Source organism: Polyodon spathula, chromosome 10 (assembly GCF_017654505.1).
Source record: "Polyodon spathula isolate WHYD16114869_AA chromosome 10, ASM1765450v1, whole genome shotgun sequence".
Lineage (NCBI taxonomy): Eukaryota > Metazoa > Chordata > Actinopteri > Acipenseriformes > Polyodontidae > Polyodon > Polyodon spathula.
Genome location: NC_054543.1, coordinates 32,731,475 through 32,756,907, shown reverse-complemented (window position 1 = coordinate 32,756,907; position 25,433 = coordinate 32,731,475). Strand labels below are relative to the sequence as shown.

Genomic DNA, 25,433 nt, shown 5'->3' with positions numbered 1-25,433 from the left:
TGGCTTAGTCCCGATCTAAATCCAATTGAGAATCTTTAGCATGAGTTGAAGAATGCTTTGAAGAAGGCTGTACACAAGATAAATCCTCAGAATTTGAATGAACTGGAACAGTTTTGCATTGAAGAATGGTCAAAAATCGCTAAAGAATCATGCCAAAAGCTCGCTGACAAATATTGTAATTGTTTAAAAGAGGTTATTATTGCTAAAAGTGCCTCAACTAGTTATAAATTTCATTTTCTTGTAAGGGTATCAGTACTTTTGAATTAGCATTTTTGGGGTATTTAAAAAAAAATGCTGAAATAAGTTATTGTAGACATCTATTTCTTGAAACTTTTTTTTTTCCTCATACACAAAAGCAAAACTTTTGCTCCAAAAGATTTTTCCTACAATTATTTGTTTTTGAGAAATTTCTATATATGCAATGTAAGTGTAACATGTGGATGGAGGGATAAACAGTCAGGCACCCCCTATGTCCCCATATTCTGATATTAGCAATATCTTTTACATATTGTAAGTGATTTCTTTGTGGAAACATCTATGAAGTGTAACATCATATCAGATTTCTTCTCCAGCAGGGGATAACATATCATTTGTAGAAGGTCGCTTTTGCATTTAGTCTAATGTGTAATTTATAATGTTTCTCAAAAATGTCTGTCACCTGCTGGCTGGGAATGCTTATCCCTGAAGAATGGGATATAGTGGAGGTGCACATACTGTATGTCACTATTTAGCGTTTTACATAAACCTGCAACTAGAAAAGTGACCACAAGTTTTTGCAAGTTCAGTGTCTGTGGATATGTAGTGGAACTTGTCCATGCTTCTGACAGTATCTCACACTTCCACTTAATTTACATGCAGTCTATGTGGGCCACAGTGATCTCATTTTTTTCTTCATTATATAACATTTTTACAGCTGTGGCAGCAGATGCCTGTTGTTAACATACATTCTTTTAATCTTTGTATTCATACCAGTCTGCATTGATTTATCATATATCTTTCCCAGGGTATCTTTTAGTATTAACGATCAAGCTGTCCTAGACTGAATAACCCTTTTTTAATATATTTTGTAGTACCATAACTGAATTAATCAGCCATTTCTTAGCTGCCTCATAAAACATTAAAATAAACGCCAGTGAAAATGAGTCTCAACAGCTGTGACTGGCTGACATGCTGGGGGTAGCCTAGGAAACCTTGTAGAAAAAGAGTGAATCATGACAAGCTGTAGTGGGAGCAGCTATGGTTCATTATTATTCCTACCTGTTGTCTTTAATGAGCATTTGATCCGAGCCCCATGTAGGTTAATTACAGGACCATGTTCTCTGACATTTTCTGAAATGTATTAATATGTTTGGTTTTTTTTTAAACTCAAGCCAATGCTGTATGGTGGCTCTGCTGGTTACACTATGAACTGTGTAAACCATGGAGTATATCTGGGTCACTTTCCAGTTTGTTGCTTTGATCCTACAGCCAGACGCGTTGCCTCCTCGTGGATCTCCAGCCTCTTACAGGCTGACAGACAAGTATTTTCGAGGTATAATAAGTCAGTGGTCTTGCCCCTTCATGTTTGCCTGGTATTTTCTTTGTGTGTCTACGGTAGGCCAACGTTGTGCTTATGCAAGGTTCATGTGATATGTCTAACTAGGCTAAATGTGTCATTATTTAATTTAAAAAAAAAAAAAAAAAAGTAATATTGTATGGCTCTGCCGGGCATCAATTTGAGATAACTCGATCATGAAAGCTGCTTTATAACGATTTTTTTTTTTTTTTTTTTTAAGATAAGAAACCTGCTTCAGAAGGAGGCTTTCCTAAAATGACTCTGTATCTTGTATTAAGTGTTATTTAAAGGATTTTCAAAAGCAGTGACCAAGTTTTGAGTACAGGTGGATTCACAGGTTGTTAATTGGCCATGTCTGCCTCTGTCTGTAAGAAAGGGGTAAAAATACATATAAGCAACGCATAGGAATCCTGGTTTTGTCTTTCTTTTAAATACCTCATCTATTAAGGGCACATCTTGTCTTTGTTTAACCACTTTGGATTGTTTCTGTGATTTGGGCTAGTGCTTCTTAATACTTAAATCTGGACTGTTGGTTGTTGTCAGGCAGCATTGTACCAGTGTACCATTGGACAGTTATACCAAGGTATTTTACAGTCCATTTCTAAAATGAAACAATAAATTTTGAAAGCAGTGAGGCCTTCGTAAAAGCAGGCAGCACCATTGTTGAAAGATGCATTTCTTCTGGGATTTATGTGGCAAAGCTTCAAGCCATTATTTGCAGAGCACTTAAAATTTGCTGAGCTGACTTTTTTTCTGAGCAAAAACCATTACAAATGAAAAATTGCATCTACAGTTTCTTCAGATTACAGATATTCTATTGCAGACAATACAAGCAGAACTATGGAGTGATAGCCTGTCACTGTTATCAGTAAGCTCCTGGTAAAGCTGGGTTTCTTCTGCAGTCTCCCACTAGTTTGTATTATTGTAAATAAAGCCAAGGCCATTAAATACCCATTTGTAATGTTTATATTAAAGTAAATAATAACTTTCATAACTTACTTTCTCAACAGCAGTGGTCAAATCTAACACTTTAACTATTGTGAAGCCCATGTAGCTCCCTTAGGAAATCACTGGCCATTCAGCAAACCATGTTGTTAAAAACTGGCAGCGCTTGTAATTCTGCAGCTTTATGCTAATTTTGGTTTCACAGACTTTGATAAACACTGTTCTTATGGAACTAAATGAATAATGGTCTCTATGTATTATGTCAGCTTGTCGGTTTCTTTGGAGCAAGGAAAGTAAATATGCTTACCCTTTACAGTAAATACTCAAGCTTAGACCTCAGATTTAAAAAAAAAAAAAAAGTGGTGACCAAATGAACTGTTTCTACCAATTTATTTACCCCCCTTTCGTTCTCTTCTGGGGGTCATAGTGCAAAACACACTTTATTTTAACACTGTGAGCTGTGTGATTAAGAGTTTTGAACCATAGGCTGTGTGATTTCTAATTAAACATTGATAGTGTTATTCATTTGGACTGCCTGATGTGCGCTCAATCAAAATGGCAGTTCTAATTATGTTCCCGGGATTAGCTAATGGATTTTTTAAATGATACACTCCGCAGTGCATTTTGCTGCAGTCTGCAGGTTTCTCTAGGGCACCGAGATGATAAAGAAACTTCAGAACTGCTGGCCGTCAGAGTTCCTGTCATGGATCAGTGGCTGCTTGTACTCGGTTCTTAAACCCTTGCAGTGCCTGGGGCTGATTGTAAATTTGCCCTTTTAATTGGACCGTACTTAGAAACCAGTGGGGATAAACAAATGTGATTTGGAGCCTTGTAAACCTTAGTGAAGTAGGAAGTATCAGGCATTGCAAGGGTTAACCATTAATTTAGTCTTAACTGACTAGTAAGTTGACCCAGTCGTGGTATGGGTAAGAATTCCATCTTCTAATTTATGACTGGGCCATCTGTAGAGTACATAAATCATATTTAATTAACATGACACACATTTTGTTGCAAATTTGCCTTTAATCTAATAGGAATTGTACAGTCATCATTCCTTTAATAAGCAATATGTTGTGTCACATGAAGACAGTTATGGTTAAAAATAAACTGTGTCTTATAAAGTTATTAAATAAAGCCTTTATTGGCGGAAAGTATGATTTAAAACAAAATTAAAGTCCAGCCAGGTTGCATATTATTGCTTTGTGTGCATGACACGCAACATCATCATTGCCCCCCATTTGTTGTGTTGAAGATGTTTTGGGTGTTCATTTCTTTTTCCAGGATGTGTATACTTTTCAAATGCAGAGCTTTAGATTACTGGTACCTAATCACATGCTGTGCTCTAGGTCGCATGGTTTAATTCCTGTAAGTCTGACCTACAACACAGGAAGGGAGAGGTGCTGGGGAGTAGTCGTGTTGTATTAGAAAATAAATCTGCCTATTTGCCTTAAATTTAAATAAACAAAGAACCAAGAGGTGTTTGACACAAGAAAGAAAAGTGGATGTTGCTATCGGTTTATAGAAAGTAAGAAAATCCAATTTAAAGCCTTAAAGGCTATCTCTGTATTCTTTTCATCTGCCTGAGTATCAGGTTGTTATGGAAAGTTTGTTGAAATTAATCTGTTCAGCAACAAAAATAAATATATAAATAAACAGCTATTACAGTTGCTTGAAAAGTATTTGCTAACCCCTCGCACATTAACCCCAGTGTCAAATTTGACCCCGTCCCCACGGATTACGTATTGTTTTATTTGATGTATATTCAATGATGTTTCACTGCAATTGGCACTCCCAAGCCCTGTCTAGTTGTGACTATATTAGTTTAACATTGTGTCTCTGTTCAGTTTTGGTTCAGCAAACGAATACCTGGTCCTTTGTTTAAAAATAGAGAGCATCTCTTTTGTGCCATGTCTCCATCTGCTAATTTCAAATCACACTTGATTTCAATTTGGGCTGTTGTAATTGCGGGCTGGCAGAACACAATCTATCCAGCCTGCACTGATGGTGTTAGTTACCTATTATTCCCAAAAATTGTATATGGACGAGGATTTAAAGATAGACAGCATTATTCTGTTTTTTTTTTTTTAAACTATTGAATAAGACCTAACGGTATACTTTCAGAAAAAGATGACCATGCAAGTGAAGCTTTAAGAAGGGTGGTAAATTACAGTTTTATGATAAAACGCTTGTTCTTTGTTGGAATCAATAGATGTCGTTGATCAAACTTGTTTTTTTATGGTGTTCCATAAATCCAGTAAAATAGCCATAGGGGAACATTTGCGCGAGGGGAAAACACAGGGCGACGCATGTCAGCATACATCTGTCCTCTCAAGGCAAGACACATGATTTTTTTTTGTTGGACAGAGCATTTAGGACAATTAATCAGCTAAAAGAAAAAAAAGAATAAAAAAAGAATGTGTTAAACTGGTAGTGCTTTCCATTATAAATCCCTCTCTACTGAAATGCCAATTTTCAGTAGAGAGGGATTTATTAACCCTGTGAGTTCTTAGTTGTTGGCAGATTATTCTGTTTTTGTCTTGTAATTTGGGGAATATTTGCCAGGTTGTTTATTCCCCTACTATGATATGCAGTTACGCTTATTGTTTGGATACATAAAAAATAAATAAATAAATAATTGTTTGACCCACAAATGAGACTGAAAACCCTGCCTGGAAGGAGCTGTGAAAATGGACTGCTGCGTTGTTATTAAAACAGAGATGTGTCAGCGTATTAAAACCTAGGGGACTGAAACTTTGTTTTTCTCCTCTGAAAGCAAGAACAGTATCACCCTCAGGGGAATGCCAGCACTGGTACCATATAAGAGAGTCTGCAGACTTAACCTCCCCCAGCAGGTGTCTCTTCATCACTGGGGTATTTCTTTAAGGATTTCTGTCCTTGGGTTGAAGGGTAAAAAGGGGGGGATTGGCAGTCGCAGTGGAGAGGGCAAGGGGCACAGCACATAACAAGCCATTGGTTCCCTAGGTTTTCTGTTTACACAATATAATTAGTCTTCGCTTCATGTCTTGGTAATTCAGAGGAAAAAGAGCTTCCCTTCTTCTCGGTTTCATGGGAGGCACAGCACAAGCACATGTCCTGTTATTCTGTGCAGCTTGAAGTTACACTTTCTTTCTGTCAGCTCCCAGTGGCATCATCCATTTGACATGACTGGCACTCTTAGCAGCTTGTTAACAAGAATCCAGAAAAGTACATATAAAAGCAGAAAAAACCAGCAGGCTGCCGAAATCTTGAAGAGAGTACCTCGTTTATAGTGCCTACTCACGACGACTCCCCATCTTCTAGCGGTAGTTAAACATTCCATTAGCATGGCGAATTAGTTGATCCACTGTTTATTTAAAAAAAAAAAAAAGTTCTGTTTAAATTAGATTTGACATGTTTTACTGTCCTGTCTCCAACTGTATGACTCTTAACTGAACTGGACAAATTTATTAGAAATTCATGCACCATGCACCAGTGTGTTTGGAGTGCTATTAGAACCTGGTAGGTACTATTTAAAGAGCTCTCAAATATGTTGGCCTAAGTCTTTTAAAATGCCAAGAAAACAAGATTATACAATCTGAGGACGAAACAAAGGCGAATAATAATTCTTCTGAAATATTTGTAGCAAGACCCTGGTAATAATTCAGAGATTTGATACCAAAACATACCCCCCTCCCCCCAACAGTTTGTCCTTTCTGGTCAGCTGTTGTAACTATAACTGTATCTTTACTTTAGTGTTGTAGTTCATTGTTGAAACATATCCTGACAACACATTGATGGTATCTGTGTTGCACATGCATTCAGTGCACCAACAATGGATGATGGGGCACCTCTGAAACTCCACCTGGTTGACAGATCTTCACCAGCCTGTGCTACAGCACCTGTTGAGTCACTTGCCACCACACAGATGGCAAGTTTGTGCACACTGTCAGTAGAGCTTGCTGCCTTGTAATGGGAGTCATCTACTTAATCTGACTCTGATGCTCGCTTAGCCGAACATCTCAACAGTGATTCTTTTTTTAGGTAGCTGTGGGGCAAGTTTCGAAATGAAAACAGCATGACTTCTCTCAGCAACAAGCATTAAAATAAATGCCTTCTGTCTTAAGTACTTGAAAAATTGCTTGGACTACCCATGATGAATTGCTGGTCTTTGTTAAGAAAACCTTGCAGCAGATAGGCTTTGTGTTTTGTACAGAGCATTTTGTTTCAGAGTGGGGAGAGCAGCAAAGGTTGTTTTTGATGATTTTCGTTCTTGTTTTGTAATTTAGGTGGCTTTCTGTTCAATGGTCTTGAGTTTCACAACAACATAAAACAACAGCTTCTTGTATGGCGTGTCAACTAAAAAGGATTTTTAAATTGCTTCATCATCGAAACATGGCCACAGAGTAGAAAGTAGAAATTAACATTTAAATGCAGTGGTCCATTTTTCTCTGTGCATGACTGTTATGGTACAAGTTACTGCATAATTTTTTTCTGATAACTCTTTTGACCCTGTGTTTGTGTCTATACTGTAATATGTTTCCAACATTAACCATGACTATAATATCGGAGGCTTTAAATGGCTTAATCAATAGAATCATCACACTTATTATTTGCCAATAGTTAAAGCTTTGCCAATAGGGCCCAATGAATGCTGTCCTGGCTTCAGTGTTAGTTTTCCTTTTTTGTTATTCTCTATAATAAAAGTAAAGTAAATTCTATCAAATGTACATGTAAAGCTATTACTCTAGTAGTGCTTTGATCATTCTTTTTCTCAATTGCTTACTAGCACAGTGGTGTCTTGTTCTTTGTACACTGTTGTGACTTTTAAACCAGATGTTGTTCATATACTCCTGCAGAGATTAAGCTTGTGTACAACACTGTTCTTTCATTGCAGATTTACATGTACTTCTATGATATACTAAGAGCCTGTACAGCTGAATATAAAATGTCTTAATTTGTATAAAATGTTTCTTGTAAGTTGAATTTATTGTTGAAGGGGTTCAAAAGTGTTCCAGGTGGACGTAAATCTTTAGCCATCACAGTAAAAAAAAAAAATGCTGGTTATTACTATAATCAAAACTACAAAGCATTTACCCCAGATCTCATGTGTGTATATGTATATGTATATAGAGAGAGAGAGAGAGAGAGAGAGAGAGAGAGAGAGAAGAGAGAGAGAGAGAGAGAGAGAGAGAGAGAGAGAGAGAGAGAGAGAGAGAGAGAGAGAGAGAGAGAGAGAGAGAGAGAGAGAGAGAGAGGGGAGAGAGAGATGAGAGAGAGAGAGAGAGAGAGAGAGAGAGAGAGAGAGAGAGAGAGGAGAGAGAGAGAGAGAGAGAGAGAGAGAGAGAGAGAAACTGTACCCGTCTTATCAGTACTATGTGAAAGCCACTTCTGATCATTGATTTACAGCATATAATATATTGCTTTTTGTGCATACATATATTCATGTGGTAGTGATTGAATTTAAATGCAGCGTTTGAATGTGGCACATATATTTAAATAGCTGTCAGAAGTTTAGTTGAAATTCATGATTCCCTGTGAGTACATAATTATGCTGTCACTTATCTACCTTTATGCTCAGAGAGGCATGATATCTATAAGGGATAGTAAAAACTATCTTTGCTTCTAATTGGAAGAAGAATGTGATAGTGATAAACGGTTATGTTGACAACTTAATTTCTGAAAATAAATAATTAAACAGAACATACAGTAACAGAAGGGCAGTGCCTGTGTCTTGAGAAGCCTGGCTATTCAGAATCACGTTAGACTACACCAGTGGGTTAGTTGCTTCAGAGGAATGACATGAAAACTGTGGTCTCTGGGCAATGTTTGGGCAAGCTGAAGAGATGGCCTTGTATTTACATTGCTGTGCTTTGTGATTCACAGTGGACAGGGCGCAGCCAGCAATGTAGACCGGATCCAGCAACTGAGGAAGGAGTATCACCAAGCCAGAAGAGAGGGGGTTGCTCCCCCATACGAGGAAATCGAAGGAAGATGGAGAGGCCCTGATTATGAGCCCAGGGTAGGTTTTTAACAGTTTTTATGTGCAGATTTTTAAAAATGTTTTCTTTTCATTAACATACTTCAACTGGGCTCTGCAAATCTTGGCTTGCTCTCCAGAAGACAGAGATACAGTGCAGCCTAGAGGTGAGTCGGTTCACCACGGTTTAGGTACGTTACGGTATTGACACTGACCCTGTTATGCTGCAGGGGTACAAATAAGACTCCTGTTGCATAGCAATACTATGCTTTCTCACTTAGCTTCACAGATGAACATTCCAGTCACTTCTACCTTACTCTCAATCACCACCATCACCATTGTTATGCCTTTGCGTTACTCTATAAACCTCAAACACATGAGTTATCCCAGCTACACTGTCAGAAAGAGTGTTAAATAATAATCTGCTTCTGTGATGATGCTTCCAGCCTTAGCAAAGTGTCTGAGAGAATGTTCCACATGTAACAACTAAAAAGTAGCTGTGTGGATTATCACGGCTAAAACATAAAGGTAATACTACTTGCCAGATGCATCAAGTAAAAATAGGGAAAGCACTGCAAAGAGCTGAAGAAACTTTAGATAAAGATACAAAGGTTGAGCAGTATAACTGAAGATGTTATTGTAATGCTGTCTTATAAAAGCGACTAAATACAACATGTATTGTCTTATGCATAGCTCTACTAAATGTAATAGTCAGTTTATTTTAATCTAGTATGAACAGAGTGCTGTATTTTTATGATGGTTTTGGAGGAAATTGTCAGTGACACAGAAGCCAAGTTTCAGTGTCTCAGTTTATTAGCAGAGACAAACGATTGCAGCAGGAAAGCCTACTTATTCACAAAGTAGTTTTGCTTATTTACAGTCTTCAAAACGTTTTGGGTAAGTGAGATAATATTTTGTAATAACATTTGGAAGTTTACTTGTGCAATGCCACCTGGCCTTTGACATAAATCCAATCACATTTGCCTTAGTGGTAAAATACATTTAAGGGTTTTGCTATACCTTTTTGGACCCTATACCAGAAATTCAGTATATGTCTGTATGTCTATGTGTGTGTATGTAAATACATACATACATACGTACACACTGTACGGAGAGAAAGAACAGGGATGCACACAACTGTGTGAGGTTTTCAGAATCTAGCTCATTGCCACCTTCTTATGCATAATTTCAAATGAAGGCTATATCGATTGGCTGTAGTTTTTTAAGCAGTAAGGGTAAACCCAAATCAATCACAAATATTATTAGTGAACAGGTTTTCATTTTTGATTTGCCAGTTCAAGCAATCTTTGCACTCTCCATGTCAAATGTCTTTGTTGCTTCAACCTGTCCTTGGTGAACTTCCTTGTCTGAAACGTACCCTTATGGTGATCCTCTCTCGAGATCTGATGCTACGCAGTCCCTATTAACATTTTTGTATAACAGGATAGGAAAAAAGAAAGTGGGGGATCAGTGACTGTAAGCATATATACTGTAGTTTGATGGGTTTTCTTTTTCTTTTAAATACAATCTTGTTAATTTCAGACCTATAAAAGCCACCAGCTCTGCAGTTTTAACTTTGGAAGCCAGAACTAGATACTTAAAATAATTTAAAACCTTGGCACAATAGCTACATACTTTTATGTAGTTGGATTGATGTACTGTGGACTCTATGTAAACACTTCTTGTGGTGTCTTGGGTTTAGCATGCTCCCTGAGGGTTTCACTGGTATAAGCATGTTTGAAATCCAACTGTATTGTTGAACCCTCCTGTATGAAGTTTAGTGCTGCAGCCCTTTTGGTTGCTCAAGTAGACTTGCTCAATAGAAGTATCCAGCCAAATAGATCACACAAATCCAGATGTCATTTTCCTTTTCTTTTTCACATTCAGCGTTATTCTTATATTCAGATAAACTGTATATCGTAATTAGTGTTACCCGTTTCCGGTTTATTCCGAATTTTACCGAAAAATGACAGTATTTTATCTGATTTTATAGCTGATTTTTGTCTATTATTCAATATTTTCCTGTTACTATTTTCTAGGAAATACAACATACTTTGATTAAAATGCTGTTTTATTTTGACGTGTAAGTATTTCAATTTAATTTTTGATCAAGCTAGTGTATGAGGAATGGGGAGAAAATGTAAATGACTTTATGAATATTCAAAAGAAAATTAATGTTTCGAAGTAAACAAAAAGCAAAAATAACAGAAGTGGGTCATATGAGGCAGAGGATGCATAGCGTTGCAAATACTGCTGCATTGAGGTGCTGCATGTTCGTGCTTGCTGACAATAAAAGAACACACTAAAAAATAAGCGATTACGTTAAACTAAAATAATAAATTGAACTGAGAGACAAGCAATCCATTTTGTGGCTTTTAGCACGCTTTGATAAAAGAGAGCTCAGAATGACTGTGTTAATGAGTTTGTCAGACAGCTGTAATTTGCTGGACAGCCACTTGTTTATTGCAGAGAGGTAATGTATTGGTGACTTCGTGCGACAGTACTGTTCATCAGCTAAAACGCTGACGATCTTAATCGTAAATATTTGCCAGAAAATGGTGATGCTTTAATTGGTAAAATTATGAAACGCTTTGATGGAAATGTCCAGTATGATTTTTGACACGTCTCCCGATGGCTTGTACCGCCCAGTTCTGTAAATTTTCTTTTCTTTTTCTGATTTCAAGGCGAATAAACCTGGCTCAATAAAGCGAATAAACCTCAGCTTTGTACTGATGTCATGTTCATACCTTCTGTAGATACTATTTCCATCAGCACAGCGATTGCCCAAACGTTCGTAAAGTACCAGCTGACTTGGGAAAATGTGGCCTCAACTGACACAGATTCTGCTTCATCATACATGCCAGGGACATTAAATTTAATCAGAAACCTGAACTGCTATGCATCATATTCTACATGTAAAGTGTGTATACTGAGATTTTTTTACCCCGATTTATTAGAAACTTTTTTTTTTTTTTTTTACCGATTTTTATCCCTATTTTAATATATGTAAAATAAACTCCGAAAAATTTCAGGAATTTTTTTTTTTTTTTAAAGATAAAAACCGAAAATGCGGAACACTGATTATAATTTGATGGTTTGAAACCGGTCATTTTGCAGAGGAAAAGGTATAATTTAACTGTAAGCCTGTTCTGACAGTTGCCCAGTTTCAATGATGTATTTCTTCAGCTGAACTAGCAGCATAACAGAGTATCATCAAAGAGAGAAATGAAAATCTTTCAGTGGATTTTATTTTTTTCTTCCTTTAAATTAGGATATACCGCCATGTAGCCGAGTGAAGAGCCTGTATTGTGGTAATGATTGCATGACAGATGTCCAGGGAACATCATTACTTGAAAGAGGTCAAATATTCAACTGTAACAGGAGTTTCTGTTCTTGCCTTTCATGCATTTATCAACCAGAATCCGTGTTTGTGCTCATTCCAATATATATATATATATACTTTTTTTTTTAATGTAGACTGTTGAACATTAGTTTCTTAACATTTTAGTTTAGACAAGACAGGTATAAAATTCTGTTTAAAATCATTTTAATACAGTTATGGGCTGACAGCATTGAAGTAAGTTTACCTGTTGCTGTGCACAACAACATTCAACAATGTAGAACTTTGAAATTCATGCTGCTGTTGTAAGATTATTAGTAGGGCTGCAATGACAAAATGCTGTTGCTGACACTAGTCAGAAAGGGCTCCCATGGCACAGTCTGACAAGTTAGGTTTCTATAACTTTTAGGCATCATTTAGAATTTTCTCCTTGGGCATTCTTGCAAAAATGTGTTCATGGTGTTTATCACAATTTTTGCTGTGATTTCTGCCTGGTGTTGCTAAAAAAAATAAAAAAAGTAAAAAAACAGGAAAGTTTTGTTTTGTTTTTTTCTTAAGATTATTCAACCACAAAGGAGAATGTTGCAACTTGTTATTTCTGGCTTCCTGAATCATGGTGGCCTTTTTTTTAATGCCAAAGTTAAAACAAATGTCTCCCCTCATTCTGTTTTTCAGTATTAACATAAAACATGCAAAACACATGTATTCCCTTTATGCTATACACAATGTTTGTGTATGTAGATATAACTAGATGTATAGTGATTCAGATATACTGGGATTGGCCACAGTTGATAGCCACTATATATTCATTTTATTTTGGAAATGTGCTAATTATATGCAATGCTTCAATAAAGCTGTTCCACTCTTTCTCATTTGCCAAACAATAGCAAGTATTTAATTAGTTAGTAGTTTGGTATAGGTAGGAAGGTATTTGAGTTTCTTTCACTGTGCTTTTCCCTTGAGGCCCATCTCTTGAGGAAGTAGCCGCAACAACATATGTGTTTTTTTTGTTTTGTTTTTAATGAGCGCTCCACTCTTATTTTAACAGTGTTATTGTGAATTAGCCCTGGTGTTTTACAGTGAGGTGTACTTGTACAGCAGATGGTCATTACGCTGTTTAAATTGGGAATCGATGTAGTCATGATAGTGGTAATGACAATAGCTTATAATGAGTGGTAGTCAAGCATTTACTTGTTTGTATGTTTTACAGGTATTTGTATGCAGAAATAATGGGGCTCTTGTGTCCAGATTTTTGTGTTCTGAAAGATTACATTCCATTAAAATCAGGAAGTACCATTCTAGTGTGTTGTGTTAATGAGACTGCAGTGTGACAAGGTGATGTCATAGCTTAGACTCATTTAAACAGGCGGCAGTGCTATGGGAACAATTACAGTAAATGCATTTTTTTTTTTTTTTTTTTGAGACAAAAGACAAAGAAAAAGTAACAATGACATATTTGTCTTTAAAATGTAACACACGGTCGTAGGAAAAATATTGCTGTAAACAGCCAGTTCCAGGCATGTTTCAGCGATGGAAACAAGATACCTATTGCAGAGCAGTTTTACCCATTCCAGGTTTTGATAGGAGCTTGATCAGCCCCGGTGTATAGGTAACAAGCACAGGTGTGTCTGATTTAAACTCGTAGTAAAACCAGGAATGCATCAAGTTGCTGTGCAACAAGAGTCTTATTTGCTTTCTGTATGACCAATTATATGTTTGCAGTTGTAATGTTAGACGTCAGCCCTGTTTCAGTTTTGACGTACACTGTTTCACAAATGTGTGGATGCTATATACCAGCATCATGCTAGGTGCACAGTATATTGGGTTTATAGTATTCTATGTTTTTTCACAAGTAGAATACAAAGTGTGCATTATATAGAAGGAATGCAACCCAGTGCATATATATTCAGAAGATTGTGCTGTCCCAGCCTATTTCAGAATCACAATGCAACATTAAACAGGATTCAAATCATTTAAATGGTTGCTACGGTATAAACAATATCATTTACTTTTACTTTTTTTTGGTTCCCATGGCCTTATTGACCTTTATTTTACCTTCTGTTTTCTTGTTACTAAGTACTGCGTGGGATGTGTTTCCCCTCACAGTTCTGGTGAGGTTTATTTTTTCCGTGTTAAATCATTTTTGATAGATAAGTACTTACGGGTACTTTCAACAGTATTTTTAGAAACTTGCATATTCATTAGTTTGTAAATAAGTCCTGGCCCTGCGAAACAGAGATTTTGGCACCATGGTTAATCCTCTACTGGCGACACCCATCATTGCACAATATAGTTTAACCTATATGAAAATCTGCAACATCTCGGCTCCCAGATACCCAAATAGATATAGGATTTAATGTTTGGGTGTTTTAGGTTTATCGACAGTCTTCATTATTAAATAACTGAACTACACAAAAAAACAATCCTCTGTGTGGAGCTCTCTTAATGGGAGGCTGTTGAGCATGGGTCATCCAAATCCCAAGTAATTGGCTAAAACCTCTTAGGATATTTTAAGTTTTCCTGTGAATAGGTGATGTAATATGTAGCCTTTGGTTTCCAGATGGCTCAGCAGCTCCATGTGGTTATGTAATTGATCCGTGAGATCAGATCACTTTGTGTCGGAGGATTCGTTTTTCTGGTTTATTCAAGTGAATAGTTGTGTTCGTGTTTACGTTAATATCTCTGGATGATCAGGTGGTAGCAATTTGAGTTCCTGTTTTTAAACTTTGAATCCTTCCTGTAGTAAGTGTCCTGGTTGTTGAGTCTGGTTGCACTCTCTCAGTATTTGAGATATTCTACTGAGTGCAACATGTGGGTATACAGTACAGTACACTTCAGTATGTTGCTGTGTGTCTAGCACTGTTGGTAAAATCACAAGTAATGGTACTTAGTTTAACCACTGGTCAATTTGGTAACCAAAAATGGGCCAGGGGACAAACAGAAGTTTTGAAAAGCAACATCGAAAGGCTATTTGAAAGAATAAAGAATAATGTCTAATTAGTTAAAATGCAAAAAAATAAAAAATAAAAAGTGTTGCACAAATAAATGTAAAAAGCATAGTGATTGACTGTATCCCATAATAGGATATTTAACAAGTGCCAGTATCAACTCACATCATCAAAAACAACTACATAATGCAAGTGACAGATGTATTTAAGGAAGTGCAAAGCAAAATACCCTGTTTGTTTGAAAAGGCATCCTTTGATTTGTGGGGGTGGGGGACTGATTGTAAAAATGTATCGTGTAGGCATTAGGAAACAGTCTAGGAATCAGTCTGGATTCAGGTATGAATCCAGATGTGATTTAACCAGGGTATAGCCTACCTGTGTTTTCTATTTAAATTGAATTGTGGGAAGTTATGTGAGATTACATTGAATTTGTTTATGTTCACTTTGTTTGGTTTGGCTTCAGAAGAATCAGAATAAACCCTTATTGATTTAGCCTTGACCCAGAGCATCTGTCACCCAGATAAAAGGATGCTTACCTGCTTCAGAATCCGAATTCAAGATGTGTTTATTTTACCTATCAAGTACTATTATAGACGAGCCATTACATTCCATCCCTTAAAACAAATACAAGTTTTCTCTTTTGCACATCAGGCAAACTAATTAAATGTCTCTCCTCGGTCATCTTTACCTATTAATCGCAAAAATGTACTCTGCTTCTGTTGTCAAGCTTGGTTCCTGTATGTAGGAATCAGTTGTTTTGTTCAACAGCAGAAAAACGCAAAGTGTTTACAGAGCATAAGACTGCCCGCGAGACTCAAACTGTATGCACTGCTGAAAGCACCTGCTTGAGCCTTTCAGAATGTGTGTGTGTGTGTGTGTGTGTGTGTGTGTGTATATATATATATATATATATATATATATATATATATATATATATATATATATATATATATATATATATATATATATATATATATATATATAGTTTGTTAGTTAGATATTCAGTTTGAAACCAGGTACAATAATGACGTATTGGGAGCATGTAACATAATTAGCAACACATTGTAAAGCAAAGGGGTTTCAAGTTTTGTATATAGACCACTTAGTAAAGGGAACAGTTTTCACTGCTATTAAAGTACTATACCTGGCCTCCTGGAAATGTACGTAGATTTAACTCCTTAAAATCCTGAAACCACAGCAAGGAACAAGAAGACTTGCCCAGTCACTGGTGCCTAATCCAGCTGGACTAGCCTGTCAGGAACTGCTAAATGGATTTAGCCCTTAGTGGACATTATCTTTCTTTTTTTTCAGATTTATTATTTGTGATTTGTTTATTGTAAATTTAAAAAAACAGTTCTCACTAGCATGCCAATGTGCTCCGCTACAACACAACAATCTAATGACTTGATAACCTAAAGCGGGCAACAGTGAGCTCCCAAAATGACATGAAAAAGAAGTTTCTTCTTCGGAACAAGCAATCATGTATAGAAGTGTAATGAAAATAACTAAATCTACAAGGTATTTGTGTATAGTAAGCTGGGCTACAGCTGGCCAATGCTAATAGCATTCTGCTTGGAGGCCCCTGGTCTGCATGTCTGTCTCAAACTGTTACTCAAAGCTGTCACTGCATGGTCTGGATTATGTCAAACACTGGGGATATTCTACCTGGAGGAGATAGCAGTGCCCCGTCTCCCAGAGGTGATTTAAAAAACAGAATGGGTCGTCTGGCATGCTAAGGGCACCCCTCAGCTGTTGCTAATGGAGGGCCACTGACAGGCGAAGTCTCACACTGAAGTCCCCAGCCCATCAAAAGTCGCGCCCTCTCGGCTGGAGGTACACAGAGGTTAGGAGACAGGAGGGAGGGCCAGGTCTAGGAACTGGAAAATAGCAAATTTTAAAGGAAATACTTCATGCTGTCGCTCCAGTGGAGGCAGCTCCTTCTTAGTATTAATGAGATTAAAGGGTAGTTTACAGCAAACAAGTTTCTGCACCTGTAGCTGTTTAATTATTAAACCTGTGTCAGGATGGATGCTTTTAGTTGAATAAATTTCATACGCCGTGTGTCACAATTTATTTGATCAGCAAACACCCAAAGTGCTCATCTAATTGCGCACACACAGGTGAAGTAAATAGGAGTAAAAAGTGTCTCTCATTTCAACAAACAATTTCTCCTCAACAAAAAGCAGTAAACCTAAAGTCAAGTTTAAAACCTAGACATCAGGGAATGGTTAAGGTCAGCAAAGTAAGCCAAATCTTTGGCGACAGTTTGTAGGTAATGAATGAACAAGTTATAAGTGTAAATTGACCTGAGTATACAGAATATAATACTGTGTTGTCAGCCAAGTAACTTAATGCAACCGTGACCAAGCTCTATAATCACTCACAATGCAAAGACATAGATCTCTCTCTCAATTAGCTCTACATCACAAAATAATTATTTGTAATGTATTATTTTGTAATGCATTCACATGATTCATATCTGGAAAGTCTGAAGAAAAAGGCTGCCTTTTTCAGCTGTTTCTGCCTCTATAATCTTTTGTCTCTGAATGATCACCAGTCTCCTGAACTGTAAACAACTTCATCTGTTAATATTTACATTACCTTTCAAATGGGTCTGCTTATCTTCTTGTCAGGAAGTTAGCTACATTTTAAAATTGCTTATGGCACATTTCACAATACAGACCATTCTTTCTCCTGAATTTCCCTATTTTAGTTTTAAAATTGTAGCAGATGCGATTGTACCCTAGTACTGTGTTGTCATTAGCAAAAACTAAAAAAATAAAATTATGTAAAATAAAACATATTGAGTGTGCCACCTCCAAATGCAGTACTTGAGATAAGTTGAGATAGGTTGAGATAACATTCCCAAAGTATTCCAGAAAAGTTGTTAAATAAATCAAATCTACACCCACCCAATAACAACTAAGAACTACAGAGAGGGGAAGCAGTTAGCTGTGGAATTATGAAGCGTTCAAGCTTGCAAAAAGTGTGTTTAGATTATTAAATTAGCTGCTTAATCCTGTTCTGGGTCACGTGCCATCTCTACCGTGACACAGTAGGATTTTGTGTCTGCGTAGCGCAGGTGATCCCACTGTTGTTAAATAGAGCGATATGGGTCATCCAAGAGTCTTCACATTGCCTTTGAGGTATAGCGCTGTTAATAGGCTGAAGTAAGGAAATATATACAGTTGAAAAGGTCAGTAAACACTTGTATAATTATACCCAAGTATAGTTTTAGGTTATATATGCAGATGGTTTGATCAGATAACTGGCAGATTTTTAAAGAAAAAACAGCAGTGGTTACTATTATAAAGAGCCGTATCCAAGAATTTCACCCCAAAATTTAGTCTTGACTTGGTTTTGACCTTCTTCACCAGATAAGTGCTTTCTGCAAGTCTCTGATCTTCCTCTACTCTTCCCCAGAATCACTGCCACGAGCTTTTTATATATCTGCTTCAAACCACAGAATTCTTTCACAGCAGTGTTTGGTCATAAGTATGCACTGGAATGCTTCAAAAAAGAACAAGCTGTCTGTGTTCAAGGTTGCAAGGTTCATTAAAGTAAATGTGCTTTTCTGTTTAAATATGTAGTAATGTAGTAATAAAGCAGAAAACAATCTGCATTTTCATGCCAAGAATTATTTATAATTTACACAGGATACATCATCTTTAAGTTGTTTCTTTTTTGTACTGATAAGGCTGATTTATAAAATGTTCAACAAAAAATGTGCATCATCTAAAAGGAATGATAAACAAGATTTTAAAATCCTTTTTTTGGTTATATTTTCTTAATACTGGCAACATTATCACTGGTCCACTTTTTATTATGTTGCAGATCTTTTGTTTCCTTGTTTCAAGTACAACACTATAGAATAAAAGTTGCTTCCTTAAGCAATCTTTGACATTAAAATATTTGCAAATACTCTACATCCTGAATTTAAAGTTCAAACAACATGTGTGTACTAGGATCTAAAGGGTTAAAAAAAAAAAAAAAAAAAAAATTTGGTAAAAAAATAGTACATGTTTTTAACAAGTAATTTATAGAAATAGTATATTGGATTATTTTGTTAAGACATACAATTACAAATTTGTACCCATTTTTCCAGACTAGTAATTTAAGGGTCATATGGTTATAGTTTTAATATACACGAAGACCATTGTTTGGGGTTATTTTTTACAGTTTTTTTTTTTTTTTTTTTTGGTTGATGGAAAAACAAAGTTAAGCCCTTCCATAGAATGGCCTGCAGGTTTGATCTAGATAATGTTATAGATCTCAGTCAATGCATTTGGAGAATATAAGAAACCACTTTGATAACCCTTAGGCCAACCGTGTCTTTTCCATCCCTGTTTCTCATCGCTGGATTTTAGGTTTCAGGTATAAAAAGTCTGATAAAAAGTAATGACCCTTGGTTAACAAGAAAGATGTAATCTAATTAAAAAGCTATGGCTGTTGTAGCATTAAGTACACCAATGCAGATTTAGAGATTGATAATGCTTGCTTTTTAATTTTCCTATTTGTATTTTAGTTGAATGCTCCTAATCCAAGTACATTTTTGTAAGTTTATCAGTGGCTCAATATGCTGTTTGGTGTGATGGCTTACAAAACTAAAATAGTATTACTCTGGCATGTCTAGATAAATGACTCGTTTAAATCATCAAAATGATGATAGCATCAAGAAAGAAAGGAGAAAAGTCAGTGAACCACACTGTCTCGTTGGCAAAGTAATTATCAATCTAAATGAAGATACTATACTATTTAAAGAAAAAAAAAACATAGGGACAAGTTCGCTGATAATAGATGGAATAGAACGAGGCGTAAGGAACAGGAACTGACCCAAGATATAAGATTAGCCTATGATACAGAGCTCAAGAGGGTACAAGCAAACTTCATTTGAGGAGTTGATGTGGAGTCTGAATCATATAACAACCTATTGAACATCAGGAGGCTGCATGGCAAAAAGTGGGTGCAATTTCCTAATAAATCTTGATCAGCCCTACCTACCTCTTCCTGTTAAAATAGAGCTTGAGTATCTTGTTCAGTATGAACCCATCCATAAACATTTTAATAACAAGCCCATGGACTGTGATTTCCTGTAAGTGTCCTGTAAACACGGTTTTAATTTCCTATGAACATGTGTGTGACAGGCTGGTGAGTGGATAGAGGCCCAGAGACAGACTGCAGTTCATTTTATTATAAATAAACAAATTTTATTATAAGGGCAAAACACAAAATAAAGGTGCACAAGGACAACAAAACAAAACTTACAAAAATAAGGTTTCCAGGCTGGGCGATGCCTTCACTGGATCCACAAAATTAAAAAATGCAAGCAAACCAAAAACCACCAACCTACTTCCTCAGCTCTCTCCTCTTAATGAGCATCAGAGGCCTCCTTTTATGTCAGGTGGCTGGGCGTTGATTGATTGTTAATTAAGTTAATCATTTAATCAACTAAAAAACCCCAACCTACAGTAGGATTCCTGTTCATGCCATAACCATCAAAATCTACAAAAACGGCAGAGGACAAGAAACGGGCGTGTTGGAAAAGGAATACCATTGCCAAATTTCAGAATTACCTATAATCAGCCGAATCTACAAAAGTCTACAAACTCGATGTTAAAATGAGCTAACAGTATAATTTAGGGTTGAATGGAATCTGAAAAGATTTTACGTTTTTTATAAAAATAAGATTTAGCAGCCCATAAAAACAACAAAAATTTGCTGTAGTGTTTACATAAACCTGTTAATTTAATTTCCAAAAATCCGTTGGTGGTTAAATGTTCAAAAGTTAACCAATCAATAAGAGTGCGTTTTTAATACACAACGTTAATCAAAATTACATTTAAAAAAAACACTAAAAAATTGTAAGCCATGTAAAACCCGTTTAATTTTCCAATACAAAAAACAAGACAATTCAAATACACTAATTAAAAAATTTACAAAATTTGGAAATTTCCAAATTAATTTGCCGTGCTTTAAAAAAAATTTTTTAATACTACAACAAAAAAATGAATTACACAATCTTCATAAGCAAAACGTGTACATAAAATTAATTTCTGTTAAAATAATATAGATTTAATAGCTCAAAATTAAAATAAATTTCCCTTTAGACATCCACAAAACACTTTAGTTACTTTATTTAATTAGTACATATAAGATTATATTTATTTTTTAAATATTGTTTTTGAAGGGGTTTATTATTACAATTTAATAATACATCTAGTTAGATATGATCTGATATAGGGAGTTTATTGTTGAATCCTTATCAATTTCTATTGAGCATCAGAGGCCTCCTTTTATGTCAGGTGGCTGGGCGTTGATTGATTGTTAATTAAGTTAATCATTTAATCAACTAATCAACCCCAGCCACCTGAACATAATAAACCCAGGCAGGTAGGGGAAATTAACCCCATCCCTGCCAATTTCTAAATGGCAGAGCTGTGTTCTGCCACAATGTGCTTTTCTGTTTAAATATGTAGTAATTCTATCCAATTGTCTACATAATTTTCATTGTATGTGTTAAATAATGAAGGTGTTTGTGTACAGCCTTACTGTAGTTAGCCACTCTATATAAAAAGAATCTATTTGTTTTTGTTTTTTTGTTTGTTTTTTTTTTTTAACAAGAAAGAGGATAAAGTCTTCAGGGAGTGTTAGGAGCCACAGTAAATTACCTTTAGCAAAAAAGTTGTATGAAAATGTGTCATGGTTAAAGGGAGGATTTTTTTTTATTGCGAAACTGACTAAATTCCATTACAGTAATGACCGGTGAGAGATGTTTTTCATGGGAAAATATTTTTTGTGCTTGCGACTGACAAATAAAATGAATGGTTCAGGCTAGCACACGTGTCTGTTGTCTGTGTCCTGGCTTTAAATGTCAATTTACAAAACACGTAACTAATGTTTTTATTAGTAATTTTAGAAGTAACAGCTGTATGAAATAAACATCATACCTCGTTAATATGAGTCTGATAATAAGCTTTAGAGTTCTTTATAGAAAAAAACAGTTTTTGTAGCTTTGTCAGTTGACCCACTAACCCCAAAAATGATTAGTGAGTGCTTTAATCAGGATTGAGAAAATACAAAAGGGGGTTCAGAATCATAGTAACATAGCTCTAGGTGCCCGATAGGTGGTATAAAATAATTGTGTTGGTTGACATGGTTGCATTCTTTAGCAGATCAGTGTTTGCATTTCCTGCTAATTGTTTCTGTTATCACCATTTCACACTTTTGTATGCTTAAATCTGATAGCTAAGGCAAGTTTGGGAGTCATTTTCCAGAACCTGTAGGGATCACGTGACAGCTATTCATGAGACAGAGCCTACCTTTCTCTCTCTCTCTCTCTCTCTCTCTCTCTCTCTCTCTCTCTCTCTCTCTCTCTCATGTTTTCAATGGCTCATAACTAAGTACAGATCTGCAGCCGCTTGTGAAGGCAGATTAGACCAGCGGGACCAAATCAGTGGGTTCCGATTCTATCTGTGTGTAGTGGCTGCCCTCTCTGTGAGCTTTAATGTAAATGTATTGTGAGGTACCAGGAATACAAACTCATTTATATTCCAGAGCACCTTTTCCATATGCATGTTGGTAACCATTGATGGTAGAGCAAGATAACCTTCAGTGCGGCTGATGGAATATCGTCATTTATGCATTCTAAAGCGGGGCAAAAAGGCTTGGCATTGTATTTGACATACCTGAAATGAGTTTGGTATCAAAAAGTAAAGTCAAGAAGACAAACATTTTCCTGCATCAGATAATGTTTTATATAAAACACACACCTACTGTACACACCAACAACTCGCCAGAAAGTCAACTTATTAACAGAATCTTATATAAAACCTAATAGTCCAAACAAACTCAAATAATTGAAGATGATGTAAACTAATTTTGTATTGTCCAGTATTTTTATTTTTTTTTTTACCTTGGAGAGTGAGGAGAATTAATTTACAAAATGAATGTGGCAGTGCTTCTTTTAAACAAAGGTTCACATTAATATGCCCTTGTGGGGCAGTGGAGAATTCTGTTTTGTAGCTGCCTATTCTTCGATGCTGTCATTACAAGCCTTAATTAAACATTAGAAAATAACATAGAATTTAAAAAAGGAGAGATAACTGTTCAACAAAGCATAAAGCCATCTTTGTTTCTGAGGACAGATATGAGGAGTTTGATGTTTTAAAACAAAAAGCTTGCTGTTTTGGGTGCCTTGAGCTCTGACCCGACGGATCTCCAGTAGTTTCGAAGCGCCTGGATGTTTGTTCCTCCACGCTTGCCTGTCAGCCTGCCTGCAGTCATCCCAGGACTGGGAGCCCTTGTGCAAATCTGGTGCTCATTAGGGGAAATTAGGAGGCAGGGCTGATGGTGCTACATTATAGTATTAAAAGATTAAAGGACGAATGCCACCCAGAGAGAAATGGTCAGGAAGTGTGCAGATGGGGTGGAAGAAGACACTTAGGGCACTAACTAAGGTTTCCCACAGGGAAGTAACTTGTATTGATTCCAATCACATTAACTGTCTGCAGACATACCCCACACACAAAACAAGGACAGTAGTAGAGGAAGGGATAAGCAACCAGGCCTTCTAAAAAGTCAGGAAACAGAACTTAAGGAGGCTCTCTTCAGATCTTCTAGAGATATCAAAGTAAAGTTGAACAAACATACATTAATATAGTAACCCAATAGCTAGGCAGAGCACAGTGGGTGCTAATTGATTGATAATCCTTCACGTATACAGCTGGAAATCATCTTGCTGTCATACTTCACTTGAGATCATCTCTACCGTATATAATGTGCTAAGTACCGGGGGGACTTTTTTTTTTTTTTTTTTTTTGCTGTTTGTGTTAATCATGTATACATTTCTGGTCTGAAAAGTTCTATGCAACAAATTTCAATATGCAAATCATTAAAAAAAAAGTTTGTGTTTTTATATATATATATATATATATATATATATATATATATATATATATATATATATATATATATTATTATTATTATTATTATTTGAGACCAGTGAAAAGCCGGCTGTGTAATGTGTAGCTGGTTGGTTAGGGTTAATTCCCCATCCCTGTATAAAGCTTGTGGGAATGTGGCTGCAGCCTTAATAAGGTTATTGTTTAATGGGTAATTAAACACACAATTAATCAGCCACAGAATATAAAAGACCCCCTCTGGGCTCATTGAAAGAGGAGAGTTTAGAGGAGATAAGAGTGAGAGCAAATGCTACCAGTGAGCGATCCAAAAGGTACTCGTTTTAAAAACAATTCTTATTGTTTGTTTGTTTTGTGTGTTTTGAACATAAATTTGTGTTATTATTTAATAAATATACGGCTGCGGCCGTTTCAGCCCCGTACCTACCCTGCAGCCATCTCTACCACGGTCACCTTAGTCATTTCTGTGGGAAATATTTATTTTAAAGCCTTGAGCATTTTTAATTGATATTTTAATAGTCAAACCATGGCAGATCTTACCACCACCCTAAAATACACTGTGTTTGTTAATAGTGTGTAGTAATGCAAGTTAAATTTACAATCTGACACTACTTCAATAATTTAAGTACAAACAGCATTAAATAAAGCCTTCTGTCGTGTTGTAAAAGCCTGGTTCATCTTCCACAGCGTGATATTGGCTCAAGCCAGGTGTCACATGAATGAAACACAATGCCTATTGATTAGCACCATCAGTATCCACTTTACATTATGCAAACAGCTTTGACACATAGAAGCTATGAAGAAAAAAAATCCTCCCTGTAAAAGCCCATCTATAATAAAAAAAATAGAAATATAGGAGGCATAGAATTTCGAATGTGGTTTGTCTGATGGTTCTTTCTCAGTCAGTGCAATAAGAAGCAGTGCCAGCTTCACTTGCATTTGGTTTCATTAAATGTGTAATATTGCCTGGCAGCTTTGGGCTGAAATAGGATACTACCGTGTGACATAAAACCAAACAGTGTGTGAAATACAAAAACAATCTAAAGATGTTACATGCAGAAATAATACAAAATGTGTCAAGACTGATGATTGTAGTGAAGTAGTAAAGGGAAACAAGCTGGCCAGCTGCGTATAAATCTTGGAAACCATGCACGTGTTTTTCTTGTTAAATGCTAAACTGTTAAGTGGATTTAATGATATAAAGAACACATCTGTCTATAAAACAGCAATAAAATCTGATTTTGCATATTTTGAATGTATAGACATCTACATGTTTACATAACTAAGGCTTATCATTGTTCTGAATATCTTTTTGTTCATTGTTTTTTTTTTGTGTGTGTTGTTTATTTTTTAAAGTTTGAGTCTGTATATACAGGTAGTTTCAAATACAACACTGTAGGTTTAGAAGGATGGAACGTCATCACGCCTTAGGCTGCATGTCGGCCTTTCTCTCATGATCTATCAGAGTGAGGCGAGGATTGAGGCAGTAAGACTAGGGGGTGTAAGTGAAGCAGACCTGCAGCAGCACTTGAAGTCCTAATGTACCAGGAAGCTGTTTTTTTTGTTTTGTTTTTTTTGTTTTTGTTTTTAAATTTGCATATATGCTAATATGTGGACCATTATGAAAGGTGCTGTATAAAATAAAGATTGATGGAATATAAGAGGTGAAGGGGTTGATATTTAAGCCTTGGTTTAAATAGGTGCCAAGGCTTTAACATACATTGTATTGCCTCCCTTAAGCAGATTTCATTTTACTTTGATGCAGGTGAAG

The 25,433-nt window shown here is 36.1% G+C and overlaps 1 protein-coding gene across 1 annotated transcript in view; it reads left to right on the top strand.

The window, feature by feature from the left end:
* LOC121322139 (partitioning defective 3 homolog B-like) overlaps positions 1-25,433 on the top strand; it is a 230,041-nt gene that overhangs the window by 188,418 nt on the left and 16,190 nt on the right. The window contains exon 21 of the mRNA XM_041261680.1: positions 8,363-8,498. Within this exon, the coding sequence (XP_041117614.1) occupies positions 8,363-8,498 (136 nt within the window). The remainder of the gene's footprint in view (positions 1-8,362; positions 8,499-25,433) is intronic.